This window comes from Monodelphis domestica, chromosome 1 (genome assembly GCF_027887165.1).
Source record: "Monodelphis domestica isolate mMonDom1 chromosome 1, mMonDom1.pri, whole genome shotgun sequence".
NCBI classification, from domain to species: Eukaryota; Metazoa; Chordata; class Mammalia; order Didelphimorphia; family Didelphidae; genus Monodelphis; species Monodelphis domestica.
The window spans coordinates 695,999,437-696,014,061 of NC_077227.1; the positions used below are offsets into that span (position 1 = coordinate 695,999,437).

Genomic DNA, 14,625 nt, shown 5'->3' on the forward strand with positions numbered 1-14,625 from the left:
TTAATTTAAGTATTCGTTAAAAGTTTTTTGGAGTTCCAAATTCTCTCCATCAGTCTACTCATCCACTACCCATTGAGAAGGCAAGCAATACATCAACTATACTTATAAAATCACACAAAATATATTTTCACATTAACCAGTTTACAAAACCAAACCAAAAAAAGGCAAGAAAAATAAGAAAAGTGAAAAATGTATGTTTCAGTCTACACTTAGAGTTCATTAGTTCTCTCTGGAGGTGGATAGCATTTTTCATCATGGGTCCTTTGAAATTTTCTTGGAACATTGTATTGATCAAAGTAGTTAAATCTTTCAAAGTTGATCATTGCTACACTACTGCTGTTACCATGTGCGGTTCTGCTTATTTCACTTTACATCAGTTAATATGTCTTCCTAGGTTTTCTGAAAGTGTCCTGCTCATCATTTCTTATTACACAATAGTATTCCATTACAATCAAATACCATTTCCTGGTTAATAGGCATCCCTTCAATTTCCAATTCTTTGTTCCCATAAAAAGAACTGCTATAAATATTTTTGGACATAGAGGTCCTTTTCCCTTTACTTTGATATCCTTGGAATATGGACCTAGTAGTGGTATTGCTAGATTAAAGGGTATGTACATAGCTCTTTGGGAATAGTTCCAAATTGTCCTCCAAAATAATTGAACTGGTTCACAACTCCACCAACAGACATTAATGTTTCTATTTTTCCGTATCCACTCCAGCATTTGCCTTTTTCCTTTTCCATCATGTTAACTGGTCTGATAGGAGTGAAGTGTTACCTTAGAGTTATTTTAATTTGCATTTCTCTAATCAATAGCGATTTTAAGAGCATTTTTTTCATGTGACTATTGATATCATTGATTTCTTCTTCTGAAAACTTCCTATTTATGCCCTTTGGCTATTTATCATTTGGGAAATGACTTTTTTTTTTTAATAAGTTAGACTCTGTTCCCTATATATTTGAGAAAGGAGGTCTTTTTCAAAAGAACCAGGCCTGATCCAGAATGAAGATTGGATCTTGGTGCTATTCAAAATCCGCTCACCCAGCCAGCATATAAATGTCTACACTGCACAGAAACCTGTAGCCTTGGGAATGAAATCACAGTCAGAATCCACTCAGAATGAGAGACCAAGTACAACTGAGAGCTTTGTAATAGAGTTGCCATTCCCTGGGAGTGAACCTTACCTTTTCATCTCAGGAGTCAAAAACCCACATGAGCTGACACGAAGATTGTGTATCCTTTCCCTTTTTATATAAGCTACTCTAAAATCCTCTGTGTTGATTACTGCCCCTGCAAAAGCAGCCTCCCTCTTCCTGTGGTTCCACCTACAACTATTCTGCCCTGAATCCCAAATCCCTTTAGTCTCCAGTCATAGTTTCTGCCCTATGGTGTTCTACAGTTACCCCCTTGGTGACACAGTCTTTCTTTTCTACCTTTCCTCTTGGTTACCCACATATTGATCATGTTTTACTTTTGAATCTTTTCTATAGTAAATAGGCATGGGAGGGGGTTTGATTTTATTTATTTAAAGGATTCTACCAATTTTCAGTTCCACTAACAATATATGAGTATAATATTTCTCTACAATCTGGAGGCTTATTTTTTTAATACATTTTTCTTAATATCTTAAGAAAAAATGTTTACATTGCCTTAGTTTTTCCCTCTGTTCATTCCCCTTCCCTTTACAGAGAGCCATACTAGGGCTGTTTCTTTATTCATACCTGTCTTAATGAATTCACCAGACCTCCTCTTTCCTTTGAACAAAAATCAGTTCAGTAATATTTTTTCTCAATTACATTAAAAACAAATTTTAACATTCATTTTCTAACATTTTGAGTTCCCAGTTCTCTCCTTCCCTCCCTCCCCCCCTCCCTGAGATGGTAAGCAATTTGATATAGGCTATATTATGTACTATCTTGTAAAGCATATTTCCATATTCGTCATTTTGTATAAGAAGATACATCATAAAAAAGTCACAAAGAAAACAATGTGAAGCATGGTATGCCTCAGTGTGCATTCAGACTCCATCAGTCTCTTCTTTGGCAATGGACAACATTTTCCCTCATGAATCCTTTGGGGTTATCTTGGATCCTTGTATTGATGAGAATAGTGGAGTCATTCACAGCTGATCATTGTACAATGTTGCTGTTACTATGTACAATGTTCTCCTACTTCCTCTGCTCACGTTGCATGATTATCTTAAAATCTATGTGATGGGAAGTCCTGGGTTAAAATCTGGCTGTAGACATTTCCTAGCTGTGTGACCTATTGCCTAGTCCTTGCTGCTCCTTTGTCTTGGAACCAATGCCCTGTTTTGATTCTAAGATGGATAGTCAGGGTTTAAGAAAAAACCCAATGTGAGGTGACTGCATTTGCTGTAGGGGAGTCAAGGAGAGATATTGAGAAGAGGTAGATGTGTAGGAAAAGAAGAAAGTTATTCAGCCTACAAATAAGAATGAAGAACTTGATGTGGTCAAATTTTAGTATTAGTAGCTTATTGGTTTGACTAAGACTGAAGGCCAAACTACAAGGTGGCAGGCAGTACCATGATGTAATAGAAAAAGCAGTGGACTTGAATATCAAAAAACCTGAGTTTGAGTCTTGGCTCTGCTATATACAAACCACAAGCCTTTGGACTTTGTATCCCTGAGCCCATTTTCTCATCCATAAAAGTGATAAAGATACTTTTACTTAAATGGAAAGACCATGAGGCAAAGTAGCTAGACAGGGAGTGCATAGAGGACCAGCTTATGGATAGAAATGGGTATTAATCGTAACCCAACAAGTCATGCCTGGATGGGCACCAGAGTGTCTACTCTCAGCTCCAACAAAAGGCAGCCCTTGTATGAATGGTTTTCCAGGTAATTGGACACGAGTCCATAGTGACATTTGACTTGGGTACAAGAATAGAGGAACCCAGTATGGGAACAATAAATACTCCAACCCCAGCCTGCCACTGAGAAAGGACTCAGACCCAGAATGAGAGAACTTCCCTTTTTCCTCCCTATGGTCAGTGTCCTAGACTTCCCTTTCTCCCTACTCAGCCAATCTAAGGGAATAGGAATTCCTATAGAAAAGGTAGGGAGACTCACATAAGAATATCTTCTCCCTGAAATGCAAATCAAAACAATGCTGAGGTACTGGCCAACATGACAGTAAAGGAAAATAATAAATGTTGGAGGGGATGCGGCAAAATTGGGACACTAATGCAATGTTGGTGGAGTTGTGAATTGATCCAACCATTCTAGAAAGCAAATTAGAATTATGCAAAAAGGGCTTTAAAAGAATGCATACCCTTTGATCAGCAATACCACTGCTGGGTTTGTGCCTCAAAGAGATAAGGAAAAATACTTGTACAAAAATATTCATAGCCATGCTCTTTGTGGTGGCAAAAAAATTGGAAAACGAGGGGGTGTCCCCTGATTGGGGAATGGCTGAACAAACTGTGGTATATGATGGTGATGGAATACTATTGTGCTGTAAGGATTGATGATCTGGAGACCTTCTAGATGAACTGGGAGAACCTCAAAGAACTGATGCAGAGTGAAATGAGCAGAACCAGAAGAACATAGTATACAGAAAGTTAAGCATTGTGGAAAAATCCAATATAATGAACTTTGCTACTAATAGCAATGCAACAAGCCAGGTCACTCTTGAAGGATTTATGGGAAAGAATGCTATCCATATTAAGAGAAAGAACTATGGAGTAGAAATACAAAAGTAAAGCATATGACATCAATTATCACACATATATATCGGTATGTGATTTAGGGCTTAGGCCTTAAAAAACAATCACTCTATGGCAAAAATGAATGAGATGGAAATAGGTGTCAAGTGACAACTGTGAAAAGGGAATTACCCTCCCTTTGTTTTCTTTAATGTAATCAATCAGTGACCTTTGATGTAATCAGTCAGGAAATTGAAGATCCTTTACCATTGATGTGCAAGTATAGATATACCCACAGAGACAGGAAATTGATCCTAGAGGCACTTCCCCCCTGGGTGGTGCCAGGCAAATTAAGGAACTATGATTGGTTCCTGAGATGTGACTTGGGAGAGCTAGTGGACGAAGAAAATGGCTATAAAGGTGTGACCAGAGGTCTGAAGACATATTCTTGCATTGGTGACACTCTTACTGGAGACACTACTGCACTGGTGACTCTTCCTGAAGAGACTCTTGTGGATTTTTGACTGGGGATTGGACCTGAAGGAACCTTTGTCAGTGATGAGCTTCATTCATTCCATTAGAATGGCAATTAGAGTATTTAGCTAAACTGCTCTCTACCTCTTTCCTACATTTCCCTCTCTTTACTATCACTACTTTGATGTAATAAAGCTACAAAAACTACTAACAGCCTCGTAATTTAATTTTAATTATTACAATTTGGCAACCTTTTAATTATTACACAACATTTGTACAACCCAGTTGAGTTGCTTGTCAATGCTGGAAGGGAGGAGGGAAGAGGGGAGGGAAAGAAAATGAATCATGTAAACATGGAAAAATATTTAAAAATAAATAAATAAAATAAAAATAAAATAAAATAAAATAAAAAGAACATCTTCTCCCTCCCAGATGCCAAGCTGATCTTGGTAGGACAGAAGGAAATCCAGTGCCCTGTGCCCCTTCTGGACCAAGCCTTAAATTCTGCCCCTTTGAGAGATCCTACAGCAAACAAGCTAGAAAACAGAGAGGACACAGATTTTCAAATTATTTCCATTAAGTTTATTCTTACTCATTTGACCTAGTGGGTAAGAGTTGAATAAAAGTCAGTGCCCTAACAGCCTTTCCAGGGGAATAATTAGAAATTTAGAAATTCAGAACAAGGGTCTAGAAGTGTTGGAATCTTTGGAAGGGAAAGAAGAGGGAGGGAAGAGCAAACTAAAAGACATAGACTATTAATATGATGCTAAATTTGGGGCTAAAAGAGAGAAAGTGAATGTTAATGGGATAAGATTCCATATAACTGTAAGTTGAGGATGAAAACTCCAGAGTTCCAGAGGTGTCCGAGTCAATTCAGAGGTCAATTTCTGGGGCAAAGATAATAAGGACTTGTGTGTCTCTGCAATCCTGCATGGCCCCATCACATGCTGACTCTTTTGTCTGAATTACTGACCTAGAGACTTCTTCTCGTAGATGGGGGATGGGGGATAGGAGAGAGGGTAGACACAGTCTGGTTTCCCCTCATCAGAGATTCTGTTGGGTTGGGTCTTAGAATGGAGGGGAAAGAAGACCCTGACCCCTCAAGCAAAGGATGGTTTACTCATCACAGGTCCTACTAAGGATAAGGTAAGACCAAAAGAGAGGTTTGGACCTGAGCCTGGAACAATGAGATTTGTTACCTGTTCTATTAGCTGCCATCACTACCATATTCTTCACCTTCACCTTATGGTCTCTTTTTGCTGATTCCCAGGGAGTGAATCTGGAGGAACCATTGGAAATTGAACTGACCATTGGAATGGAAGGCAACTGCCAATACCTTGACAGGACTCTCTGCTGCCTAAATGGGGTCAATAGCCTAGTCAGGGAGTAGAGTGAGATTAGAAAGAGAGGGGAGAATATGACTGTCCCCTGAACCAGGCTGGAGTCCATTTCCTAAGGATCAAAATTAAGGGCTCCAAATTTATCCTGAAGTAGGCATTGACCTATCCCTTTTGTGACCCATTCTTCCATCTCAGGGGAAGAGCTGCCCCACTGAAAACATGAGGATAAGGGCAAGGGTGGTGAGATCCAGAGCTGGATGCAGGAAGGGTTGCCCACTCCAAACTGGCTTCTGTAATGGAAATTGCAGGGAAGTTGAACGGCATGGATTGTCTATAGTCATCTCAGGAAGTAGGTCTTCTCTGGGAGTCTGGATCATGCTCTCTTGCCGAACCTGAGAAGAGACCTTGTTAGGAGGTGACAATATCTGCCATCTCAAATAGGGTCTAGGTAGGGAAGTTATATCAGACAGAGGCTTTCCTCCCCCCAGTAGAAATGAACATCCAGGAAGATGACCTGTGCCCTTGTCCACCTTTCTCTCAAAAGGAAAGCTAGGGTGGCTTTCAAGCATCTAGATGGTTCAATGGATTGAGAGCTAGAGATAGAAGTGGGAGATCCTAGGTTCAAATCTGGCCCCAGACACTTCTTAGTTGTATGATCCTGGGGCAAATCACTTAATCCCCATTGCCTATTCCTTATTGCTCTTCTGCCTTATATTGATTCTAAGACAGAAGAGAAGGGTTAAAAAAAGGCTATAGTTTGCCACATTATGACACAGGGTAAGAAAGGCCAAAGAGATAGGCATCAAGCTGCTTTTACCTATGGACTGGTGTCTGGGCCTGAGTATAAAGACAGAACCTTTCCCTGCTCCTCCATCCAGAGGCAGGAGGGGGCAGTCCAGTTCTAGGGGAGCCATTTGTAGGGAAGTAGTGGGGTAGCTCATGGGAAGCCAAGATGGTGGCCTTAGGGTTTAGCTATCACCTGTTCTACTTTCTGAAAGACTCTCAAGAGGTTGTCCCGAAGCAAACCCTGCAGCTCCTTCTCAGTCCAGCCCCTCCTCAGCAGCTCCTCAATCAAAACAGGATATTTGGTGACATCTTCCAGGCCTTGTGGGAACCTGCAAGTGACCAAGTTACTCCAGCTATCTCCATTTGACTTTACCTGGAACCTTTCACCCAAGATGAAAAGGGCTTTCTTGGGGAGGTGTAATTGCTAGCTCACAGTGCTCCCACTTTCCTCTGAATTCCTATAGTTCAATAAATGCTTGTTATTGATTCCTCTTTCCAGTACTAGAAGTCCTTCTGAAGAGTGGCCGCCTGTGGGATTAATTACATCTTTTCCCAATGAAAACCACTGAGGAAGGCAGATGAACCCCAAGTAGATCCAGGCTCTGCCTTCCTCTTCCTTCATTTCCAAAATTCCTTTCCCTCCAGCGACCCTGACCCAGTTACTTCTCATGTTCACAGATGATGTCTCATAAGGATACTGTGCTTTGTGTTCCCCTCATAGTAGCCCTATATTTGAATAGAAAAGAGGGGGCATGTAGGGAAGTAGCCAGAGATATAGTTGGAGCCAAATGATGGAAGCCCTTTAATGTCTAATGGTTAATGAGTTTGGACATTGTGTATTAGGCAATGGGTAATCATGGAAGGCTCTTGAACGTGTGGCCAAGTGGGCAGAGTAGAGTTTTCTGAAGATGATGTGTGTTGCATAATTGTATGTTGCCATAATGGTGTTGCATAATTTTTTCTAAGCACAGGTACACAAATGATAAGCAAAATATTCAAGGCATAAAGAAAGAGGTTTATTGTGGAAGGGCCAATCCCACAACAAAGCTGGACCCCTGGTTATTTCCAGAGGACCCCGAGCATTGTGAGAGACCTTCCTTTATACCCCCAAAGAATTAGACAACTTTTATACCAGTATAAAAAGAGTACAAAACAGTCATACCCCTCAAAGAACAGAGACACCCAGAAGCAATATTCATTGGTTAGGTCAACTAGGAAGCACCCTTTATTTGGTGAAAGAAATCTTTCGACCATGACTTAAGAATCACTTGATGGAAAGGGGGAAGCAGTGATGCCTGGGCTAAGAGTGGGTGGAGATTAATGGATCACAAGTAAGGGTGCCTCATATAGTAACATTGAAGGGTGGGGCTGGAACTAAGGCCTTGCAAAAGCAGTTATTTCCTTAATCCCAAACCTTAATACTTATACCAGAATATTCACAAAAGCCTGCTAAAATCATGACATGCTAAGTAGCTTAGAATTACAATTATGATTATTTTAAGACTATTGATAACATTAAAATCTAATCTTCATACTAGGGGGATTTTTCTCTCACAATGGCATATAGATATATAACTAGGAAATTTTGGGTCTAGGACACATACCACAAACTGTCCCTTGGGTAAGGAGAATTGAGCATCCTCATTTGGGCAAGCCAAAGGAGCAGAATGAACAGGAAAAGAGATGGCATCAACCTACCATCTGGTAGATTTCTCAGTTGAGTAATCATCTTTGCCAACCAGATGCTAAATTCAATTGTTTCTAACTGTTGATGGTCTCCAAGAGTTGACAGTGTCTTTTAAACTCAATACCCTCTAAATTCAGTTCCCTAGGACTCAGTCCTAATTACCCTGTCCTGGTAAGGGTTATAGTAGTATGAATTAAAGGAGGGAGGGGATGGTGTCAGGGTGACCAGTTAGGCATGAATGAATGAGAACCTCCACTAGAGTGCCATTACTATGAAGAGAAATGAGGGAAAGGATATAAAAGATGTCAAAAAGGAAAAATCAAAAGGGCTGATAAACGCCTAGGTGGGCAAGGGGAGAAGGAAAAGGAATTATTAGGTATAATTCCAAGAGAAGATACTATTGACAGAAAGTGAGCTGGCTTTACAGAAAAGATGGTAAGTTTGGTTTGGAATGTTTGGAGCTTGATGTGACAATGGGGCATGTATAGGAAACCTTCCCAGGGTCTTCCTTCTGTTATTTATCTATTTATTTGTTTGTTTATTATTTATTTTACTTACTATTAGTTATATAATATACAATTATGTAAGAACATATTTTAGATATAATGTATATCAGCATATTATATGTTATTATATTACAGATTATATAATATATAATATGTATTATATAATTATATAATAATAAACAAAATATTTAATTATTTAATTGACATTTTGTTATATGTTTACACATTGTTTTTTACATTAGATTATAAACTGCATGAGAACAGGGGCTGTCTTTTGCCTCTTTTTTTAGTACCCCAGCACTTAGCACAGTGCCTGGCACATAGTAGGCAATTAATAAATGATGATGGACTGACTGATTGGTTGATATGCAAGGGAAGAGGGAAGGAGGCAGCCTGAAATTTGGGAACATTTTTGGAGGACCATGAGTATAAAAGTGATAGCAGAAATGATGGGAAGAGGTAAGATTGTTAAGGAAAGAGTATAGAGGAGAGTGAAGGGTTGAGTCCTGAACTTTGGGGGATCAGAAAGAGAAAGAAAAGGGATGGGCAAAGAAAACCAAGATGGGAGAAGAACCAAGATAGAACTGTGTCAAAAAGGCAAAGAGAAGGAAAAAAATGTCTAGGAGAAGAGATTGGGCAACTGTCACATGGTGCAGAGGGAGACAAAGGAAGGTGAGGTCTAAGAGGAGATGATTGGGCGACTACATCTGGAAAGGTGACCATAAGCCCAAGAAGGACTTGATGAAAATTGAATATGGAAAGTGATATGTGAAAGTGAGAGAGACGTTTTAGTAGAGTGGGGAGGGGGGTCAGAAGTCAAATTACACATCTGGGTGACCACTTATCAGGCATGTTAAAGGGGCAGATTCCTTTCAAGTATGGGTTAGACTATCTGGCAGCCTAAATCCCTTTCAACTCTTAATTTCTAGGCATTTGAGTTAAGGAGGGAATGCTGGCTGTAGGTATAGCCTAGTCTTTTGGGAAGAATGGAACTGCAAGGAATGAGTGAGATGGGATGGTAACTTGGTGCTCAATGATGTTAGGGAATAACTTTCTCCTGGTCCACTCCTACTTATCTTGCTATTCCTTCTCAGTCTCCTTTGATGTATCCTCTTCCAAATCTTGCCCTCCAACCATTGGTGTCTCTCAAAGTTCCATCCTGGGCATTCTTCTCTTCTCCCTTCATTCTATTTTACTTGGTGATTTCATCAGCTCTCATGGATCTAATTATCATCTCTATACTGATGATACAAGTTCCCTTTCCTGCCCCCAAACTACTGATTTCCAATCTCAAGTCTCTAATCAGTTTTCAGACATCTCAAATTAGATGTCCAAACTCGACCTCTTAAACTCAAAATGTTCAAAAGATAACTCATTACCTTTCCTCCTATGCCTTTCCTCCTTCTACCTTCTATATATTACTGTAGGGTCCCCCAGGCTCACAACTATCCTGGATCTTTTACTATCTCTCACTCCACCCCCCCCCCCATAACCAAGCTGTTGCCATGAACTGTTGATTCTTTCTTCCTGCTCATCTCCATTTACCATCTTCCCTGTTTTCCTTTAAGACTTAACTAAAATCCCACCTGCTATAGGAAGCTGTCCCCAACTCCTGTTAATTTTAGTGCCTTCCTTCTGTTGATTATTTATCCTATTGAGAAGATCTCTTGACTTTACCTTTTCAGTTATAAATTCTATTGTAACATAAATAGCTTGTTTGTATATATTTATTTATTTGGTATCTTTACCACAAAATTTTATACTCCTTGAAAGTTTTTTTTTGGCATCTCTAGTGTCTGGCCCATAGTAGCCTCTTAATAAATATTTGTTATTTTATTTTATCTTTTTTATTATTAGAATTTATTTATTTTAAGTATTTTTCCATGGTTATATGATTCATGTTCTCTCCCTCCCCTGGGTTATACTTATTAAATATTGATTGATTGATGATGCCCATGTATTTGATACCTCCTTCCACAAAGGCCTTTCCCACCACAATCCAGTTTGGTGGATATGAAAATTCTATACTACTACCTATGTGACCTTGAAGAAGTCACTTAAACTCTATAGATCTCAGTTTCATCATCTACAAAATGAAGGGATTGGACTATATGATATTTTTGTTTAAGATCTATGATTCTTCTTTTTTGCATGCCCAGCACTTAGCACAGTACCTGGTACATATTAGGCACTTGATCAATGTTTATTGACTCTCTATTTATAGATTCCCCTCCATGTAGTTAGCTCCATGGTAACAGAAATAAGCCACTCACTTGTCAACGCCATCATAGTCTCCTCCAATCCCCATGGACTCAGCTCCTATAACCTTCTTTATATGGTCAAAATGATCTAAGAATCAGAGCACCAAGGGTTCTCAGCATGGGAGGGAAGATGGAGGTTCATGTCCCTCCCTTCCTCCAGGACCCACTTCTTGTCTTCACATTCCTCTCCCACTACCCACTGGCCCACCTCTGATGAGCCATCATTCCCACGGCCAGGGGACAAATGACTTGGGCTTCACCTGCAACAGTGGAGATGTTGGCCAGCAGGTCACACTGAATCACACCTACAGAGAAGGTCACCATCACGATGCCACCATTCCTTTTCTGCAAAAAGAGACACAGCCCCTCAAAGTAGCCAGTGAGGTTGCCTTCCACTTGGGCAGGTCATGATCTATTCATGCTTTCTCATTATTCTTGTTCCTATCTTCCTATAAATCCTCTGCAGAGCCAAGCTTCACATTCCTCCCACCAGGGCATGCAAAGATCTTTTGAAGTAATTGAGGATATTTAGCATAAAGAAAAGCCTTTTGGAGGTGGGACGGGGACATGATAGCTGTCTTCAAGGTTTTTCAAGGGAAAAAGGAGCTAGCTTTATTCTGTTTGACTTCAAAGGAAAGATCTAGAAACAATGGGTGGAAGGGACAGAGAGGAAGATTTCAGTTCTGTATAAGGAAAAAAAAACTTTCCAACAATCTGGTTGGATGCCTCTGGAATTTGTGAGTTCCTCATCTTCTACCACCCTTCTTGCTCCAAGGGATTTACAGTGAACATTTCAAGCAGACTAGGGACTGAGAGAGGAGAGGTGTCTTCAGGAAGCTAGGTGAGACATTCTGCAGCATTCTCCATCCAAATGACTCCTTTCACTTAAACCCTCTATACCTCAGTTTCCTCATCTGAAAAACAAAGGGCCTGGCCTCAATGACCTCTAAGACACCTTCCAACTTTAAATCGTCTGATCCTAAGTCTAGCGTTAAGGACCTCTGGGGGTCTATATTGTTCTCTGCCACCCTGGAGGTACTGGCTTCTGGAATGGATTGTGATGAGGGAAGAGAATCTAGGAGCTCAGCCGCTTGGGAACAGAGGGTCTGCAGTGTCCCAGACCTGGCATTTGACAGGGTTACTCTGGCTTACCAACTGCTTCAAGAGGTTGTCTGGCACATTCCTAGAGTTCTGGCATACCGAGAAGGCAGAAGAGTGAGAGAAGATCACAGGAGCCTGTGACACCATCATTGCCTGGCTGGCCGTGGCATCTGCGGTATGGGAAAGGTCCACCATCATGCCCAGACGGTTCATTTCCTTTATCACTTTCTAAAACATCAGATTCAAGGAAGGAAGCAGGATAGAGATTGGAGAGATCAAAATGGAGTTAATTTTAAGCCAGGAGCTAGGTAATGCCTCTAGGAGTGGATCAAGGAGCCCATTAGAAGATGGTAGCCAGGGGAGTAAAGGAGACTTGGAGACCAGGGCATGCTGGGATCTTTTGAAGGAAGTGAGGACATTTAGCATAAATAAAAGGCCTGGGAGGTGGGAAGAAGACATGATAGCTGCCTTCAAAGTCTGTCAAGGGAAAAAGGAACTAGCCTTATTCTATCTGGTCTTGGAGAGCAGAACTAGAAGCAATGGGTGGAAGGAACAGAAAGGAAGATTTCAGTTCAGTGTAAGAAAAAACTTCCCAACAATCTTGTCTACCTAAAAATAGAATGAGGTGCTTCTGGATGCTTTTAATTCTCCAGACCTGGAGATCTTTGGAAGAAGCTATACAACTACTGGTGGGGAATATTGTAAGGGGGAGCTGGGCTCTGGTACGGGTTAGACTGGTTGATTTTTGAAGGCCCTTCCAACACTGAGCCCAGGTAGGTCCATCTTCCTTCTGTTTCTGAGACCTCTTACCTCACCAAAGCTACTCAGTCCCTTAATTTGTGGATAAGAGTGATACAGGCCTTTGGTTGAGCTCTCTGCCCTATAAGACATAGAACAATGTAAATTAGCAATAATAGACACAAAGTTAGGATCTCCCAACTCTGAATATCCAACCAATGCAGTCATATGATACCTTCTTTCCTTTCCTTCACCTTAAAAAACAGAAAAGAAGGAAATAAGGTTTTGAAAGCCCTCCTAAGAACCCAGGGTCAGTGTGGGCAGGGTCTGGAGAAACATTGAACCCTAGAACTCTACCTCAGGCTACTGGCTTGTCTTAGAGCTGGTTTGCTGGTTCCTATGAATCTCTATTGGCTCCAAAGCCCAGGGTTCAAGAATGAGCCCAAGGATCTTAGATGAGGAAACATTTTTCTTATCTTCCTCTCTAAGTACCAAATTTCCCCAACGATGACATGAAGGAGCCTGCAGGACCCCTGTTCAGCTTTGGTCCTGTCCCCCGCCCCATTTTCTCTCCCTGAACAAAAGATCATAGAACCTTAGAGAGTCTAGTCCAACCTCTTCATTTTACAGATGAGTAAACTGAGGCTCAAAGATTGGAAGAGATCTTGCCTGAGGTCAAACAATGACCTTGTTGGTGGCTTAGCTAGGATTTGAACATGGGTCTTCTGCTTCTATATCTAATACCTTTCCACAGAGCTCACAGTGTAAGAATACAACTCTGGCCCCCTCCTCATCTCATAGCTCGCCAATCATTGGCTTAATGCCTTAAGAAAACGTCTTCCTCATGCTGAAGACCTGGGTATTAGCCCTAGTTCCTAGCCCCTAAATTTCCTTCCCTTTGTCTACTCTGGTCTTCCCACCAACTCTGGGGTTGGACTGGATCCATCATGCCCTCCACTTCAGAAGCCCTAGAAGGATGGCCACTTGGTACCCTCTGATTCTTCTGAATGGGTATTCTGAACCAGGAGAACAATTTCTAGAGTAACCACTGAATTATAAAGATAGACAACTTTGAAAGAATCAAGAACAGTGACCAATCCTGATTCCAGAGGACTAATGATGATCTGAGTTACCCACTTCCTAACAGAGAGGGGATAGACTTGGAATACAGAACAAGACACATTTACAGATATGGCCAATGTGGGAATTTGTTTTGCTTGATCATGTATGTTTGTTCTAGGGTTTTGTTTTTTCTTTTAAGTTAAAGTGAGGGACAGCTAGGTGGCTCAGTGAACAGAGAGCCAGGCCAGAAATGGGATGTCCTGGGTTCAAATTTGACTTCAAATACTTCCCACCTGTGGGACCCTGAGCAAGTTATTTAACCCCCATTACCTAGCCCTTATCTGCCTTGGAATCAATATATAGCATTGATTTTTTTTTAAACTCTTACCTCCCATCTCAGAATCAATACTATATATTGGATCTAAGGAAGAAGAAGCATAAGGGCTAGGTAATGGGGGTTAAATGACTTGCCTAGGGTCCCACAGGTGGGAAGTATTTAGGTCAGATTTGAACCCAGGAGCTTCCATCTCTAAATCTGATTCACTATATATTGAGCCACCTACCTTTCCCCCTTAGTATTGATTCTAAGGCAGAAGGTAAGGGTTTAAAAAAATTGGGAAATGATGGTGGGAAGGAGAAAAAAATTAAGGTTTATTCATTGAAAAATGAAATAAAATGGAAACTCTTCCCTAAAAAAACCCAAACTCTTGTTACTCTTACCAAGGTGTGTTACAGAAATGCGTGAGAGTCATATAGCGGACTCCAAGATCATAGAATACTCGCAAGATGGCCAGGCTTCCATCCATGGAGTGGCCACCTTCCACCCCAATCAGGCAGGCCAGCTTCCGGCTCTCCTTGAGCTCTAGGGATGGGAGAGGAAGGAGCAGTGAGTCCCAAAGGAATAAGTTGCTATCTTGGAGGGGAGGGGAGATGAGGAAAGGGGATGAGAGGAGAGGGAAGGGAAGGGAAGGGAAGGGAAGGGAAGGGAAGGGAAGGGAAGG

General features: G+C 41.0%; 1 protein-coding gene across 5 annotated transcripts in view; it reads right to left on the reverse strand.

Moving 5' to 3' along the window:
* Positions 1 to 4,702: 4,702 nt before the first annotated feature.
* LOC100021798 (dipeptidase 2) overlaps positions 4,703 to 14,625 on the reverse strand; it is a 41,100-nt gene continuing 31,177 nt past the window's right edge. For all 5 annotated transcript variants that reach the window (XM_001373803.3, XM_016427739.2, XM_016427738.2 and 2 more), the window contains 7 exons: positions 14,345 to 14,486; positions 12,635 to 12,704; positions 11,876 to 12,052; positions 10,984 to 11,068; positions 10,736 to 10,811; positions 6,463 to 6,598; positions 4,703 to 5,875 (listed from right to left, as the gene is read on the reverse strand). In XM_001373803.3, coding sequence (XP_001373840.2) covers positions 5,675 to 5,875; positions 6,463 to 6,598; positions 10,736 to 10,811; positions 10,984 to 11,068; positions 11,876 to 12,052; positions 12,635 to 12,704; positions 14,345 to 14,486 — 887 coding nt within the window. In that variant the 3' untranslated portion in view covers positions 4,703 to 5,674. The remainder of the gene's footprint in view (positions 5,876 to 6,462; positions 6,599 to 10,735; positions 10,812 to 10,983; positions 11,069 to 11,875; positions 12,053 to 12,634; positions 12,705 to 14,344; positions 14,487 to 14,625) is intronic.